The 3,323-nt window shown below is 64.5% G+C and overlaps 1 protein-coding gene across 3 annotated transcripts in view; it reads left to right on the forward strand.

Moving 5' to 3' along the window:
* Nucleotides 1-3,323, forward strand: part of C1QTNF1 (C1q and tumor necrosis factor related protein 1) — a 26,707-nt gene that overhangs the window by 5,014 nt on the left and 18,370 nt on the right. For 2 of the 3 annotated variants that reach the window (XM_015562717.1, XM_015562721.1), the window contains exon 1: nt 1,181-1,301. The exons of the other annotated variant lie outside the window; for it this stretch is intronic. In XM_015562717.1, the coding sequence (XP_015418203.1) occupies nt 1,196-1,301 (106 nt within the window). In that variant the 5' untranslated portion in view covers nt 1,181-1,195. Of the gene's footprint in view, nt 1-1,180; nt 1,302-3,323 lie in introns of those variants that run through there. 3 annotated transcript variants of the gene reach the window in all.

Raw genomic sequence — 3,323 nt, forward strand, 5'->3', positions numbered from 1 at the left:
CCCAGGCCCCGCTCCAATGGGCTGCTGGCCACCGGAGGGCGTTGGGGGCTGGACGGAACCCTCGCGGCCTCCAGGACACGGTCTGCCCGTCCTCCTCCCTCTACTAACGCGGGCTTCCGTCCACCCTGCACATGCCCGCCGGAGGGCGTTGGGGGCTGGACGTAACCCTCGCGGCCTCCAGGACACTGTCTGCCCGTCCTCCTCCCTCTACCAACGCGGGCTTCCGTCCACCCTGCACATGCCCGTCCCACAGCCACGCTGCCCGCGCCCTGCGTGTTGACCTGTTCCCCATGATACTGTGCCCAAGTCCAAGGGACTAAACCCGGGATGGGCTGTGAGGTGCTGGCAGGCTGGCATCGGAGAAACCTCAGCACCGGCAGAGGCAGGCGCTCAGCGACCTGCTGAGTGAGTGAATGAATGAATGAACAAATGAATGAAGGCAAGGGCCGGCGGCGGCGGGCTCCTCGGAGCCGAACGGGCAGCTGCTGTTCCAGGTGGAGCCACGTGGGCCCCACAGCTGGATGCCTGGCAGCTGGACGCCCGGCAGCTGGCACTGCGGGACCACAGGCTGGTGGGCTGAGCCTGCCCTCCCTGCCCTCCTGAGGTGAAGGGTCAGGCATCCCAGGGGCTCACCTGAGCTCCATCCCCTCCCCCCTGTGCGGCCCTGGGGGAGGGGCTTACGGGAGAAACTGAAGTCGGTGACACTGTATGTGGAAACGCAGCCGCCCGAGCCGCCACCTTGTTGTCACTTAATCACGGTTTAGGGGCTGTTAGCAGAATCTGATCAACGACGGCTGTGACCGCGCGTGGCCATTGTGCAGAAATCCTGACGGTGGGCGCAGGGCCGTGGCTCCGTGGCTCCGAGGCATGGCCACGGGCAGCTCCCCAAGGGCAGGTGCCACTGCTGCCACCCACTCTGGTCCGGTTAGTGTCCATCCGGCCTGACCCGTGTCCACAGCTCCAGGGCGCCTGCTCCCCGCGCCCCAGAACCCGCCCTCTGCCTGGTCCGCGGCACACACTCGCCAACCACTCGGGAAAGACGGTGGGTGCCGGCCCTGGGTGACTCGTAGCCCACGCGCCCGGGCCAGCCCCTCCCCCTCCCGCTGCTCTGTGCGTGGAGGCGAATTCCCCGAATCTGCAGGCCCAGGGTGGGGCTTATTTGTCGCTTCTCTAAGTGGAAAACAACGTGGACTTAATGGGGAAAAGCTGTGCCTGGTCCAGGGCCCAGACCCAGGCCGGCGCAACGAGCCCACGGCGCATCCGTGCTCCACCACCCAGAGGTGCCGGCTGCCAGCCGCCAGGTGGGTGGCCTCCGGGCTCTGTGTGTGCCTGTATGTGTGTGTGTGCGTGCCTGTATGTGCATGAGTGTGTGTGTGTGCCTGTATGTGTGTCAGTGTGTGCCTGTATGTGTGTGAGTGTGTGCCTGTATGTGTGTGAGTGTGTGCCTGTATGTGTGTGAGTGTGTGCCTGTATGTGTGTGAGTGTGTGCCTGTATGTGTGTGAGTGTGTGCCTGTATGTGTGTGAGTGTGTGCCTGTATGTGTGTGAGTGTGTGCCTGTATGTGTGTGAGTGTGTGCCTGTATGTGTGTGAGTGTGTGCCTGTATGTGTGTGAGTGTGTGCCTGTATGTGTGTGAGTGTGTGCCTGTATGTGTGTGAGTGTGTGCCTGTATGTGTGTGAGTGTGTGCCTGTATGTGTGTGAGTGTGTGCCTGTATGTGTGTGAGTGTGTGCCTGTATGTGTGTGAGTGTGTGCCTGTATGTGTGTGAGTGTGTGCCTGTATGTGTGTGAGTGTGTGCCTGTATGTGTGTGAGTGTGTGCCTGTATGTGTGTGAGTGTGTGTGTGCGCGCACGCGCATGTGCGCACCCGTGTTTGCAGCCTGTGCTTTCGCTCGTCGCCACTTGTGAACGCCTCTCCGCGTCCCTAAACCGTCACCTGTCTGCAGAGGCCACGGAGGGGGCTGCTGGCCAGGGAGACCCCCTCCTGGCATCATTTACTTGTTTATCGAGGTGCGTGTCCTGGTTCACACCAGCCGGGAAACACCAGGCGGGAAACACCAGCCGGGACATACCAGACAGGACACACCAGCCGGGAAACACCAGCTGGGACACAGCAGCCAGACGCAGCGGGAGGCGTTCGCCTCCGTAGTTTGTGTAATTAGACTGCTCGTCGGCAGGCAGAGGGGGCGGTGGCCGTGGCTCACGGGGGCGTGGGCTGCGCCCCTTTCTGAAGCCCCCGATTTTCTGAGCGCAGGGAAGAGGCGCATTTGAAGGAAAGACGGCCAAGTGGCCACACCAGGATTCCGTGTCCCCCGGACACTTAGTCCTGTGCCCTGCGTCACTCTGCCCTCCTGTCCCCCGTCCGTCCAGCCACCCCGCCCTGAGGGAGGCCGCAGCCAAGTGTGTGGGCTCCCCAGCCCCCTGGGATGACGGTGCTGCTGGGGAATGGCCGGGAGGTACGAGTGGAGGTCCACCAGAGGCGAAAGCCCGCCGCCAGCGCCGGGGCCGCGGGAACTGAGCCCAGCTCGCGTACAGGAGGAGCGCCTGGTCCGAGGGGCTGGGCGAGGAAGCGATGCTCACAGACGCCTGCACCTGAGGCAGGAGAGGGGCCTTCCCGGGGGAGGTGGCCGGGCTGGAGCCTGAAGAGCACCTCGATGGAGGAAGAGACGCAAGGGGACCTGGACTGGTGTTGGGGACTTCGAGTAGCTCCAGATGGCCCGAGCGAAGGACACATGTGCAGGGGAGGGGGGGCCGGCAGGGCCGGAGGGGAGGCAGGAGCCGGGGTTAGACGGTCCCTTTATTTCCATGTGACCCTTGGAAGCCAAGGGTGGGGTTCGGATCTGCAGCTGTGGACGCTGCCCCTGGTGAGCGGCGGAGAGACGCAGGCGGGAGGCAGCCAAGAGCCGTCAGGGGCGGCGACAGAGGCCGAGGGGGAGAGGACGAGACCTTCCGGCGCGGGGGGCCGGGTCAGAGGTGGCGGGCACGAAAGGCCGGGTCTGCATGGCTCCCCGATCTCCGGCCTGGGCCCCGTGCCATCGGCACCGTCTTCCACCAGCTGAAAGCTGCAGGGGCAGTGGGTCCGGTGGGCGCTGGGTCCAGGGTCTACATGGAGCCGAGAGACGTTCGGAAGGTGGTCGGGGACCTGGTTCTGGCCCCGAGCCGCCAGCAGGACTTTCTGCAGAGCCAGTGCCCCCCCTGCCCAGTCCCTCCGGCCGGCGTCCACTCTGCACGTCCACTCTGTGCTCGTCTTTGTTTGGTTTATTTTGACTAAGTTAGCGGCCCCGGGGGCCCGTGGCTACCGTTTGGAGAGCAGACAGGCCGGTGG

This window comes from Myotis davidii, unplaced genomic scaffold (genome assembly GCF_000327345.1).
Source record: "Myotis davidii unplaced genomic scaffold, ASM32734v1 scaffold991, whole genome shotgun sequence".
Taxonomy (NCBI): Eukaryota; Metazoa; Chordata; class Mammalia; order Chiroptera; family Vespertilionidae; genus Myotis; species Myotis davidii.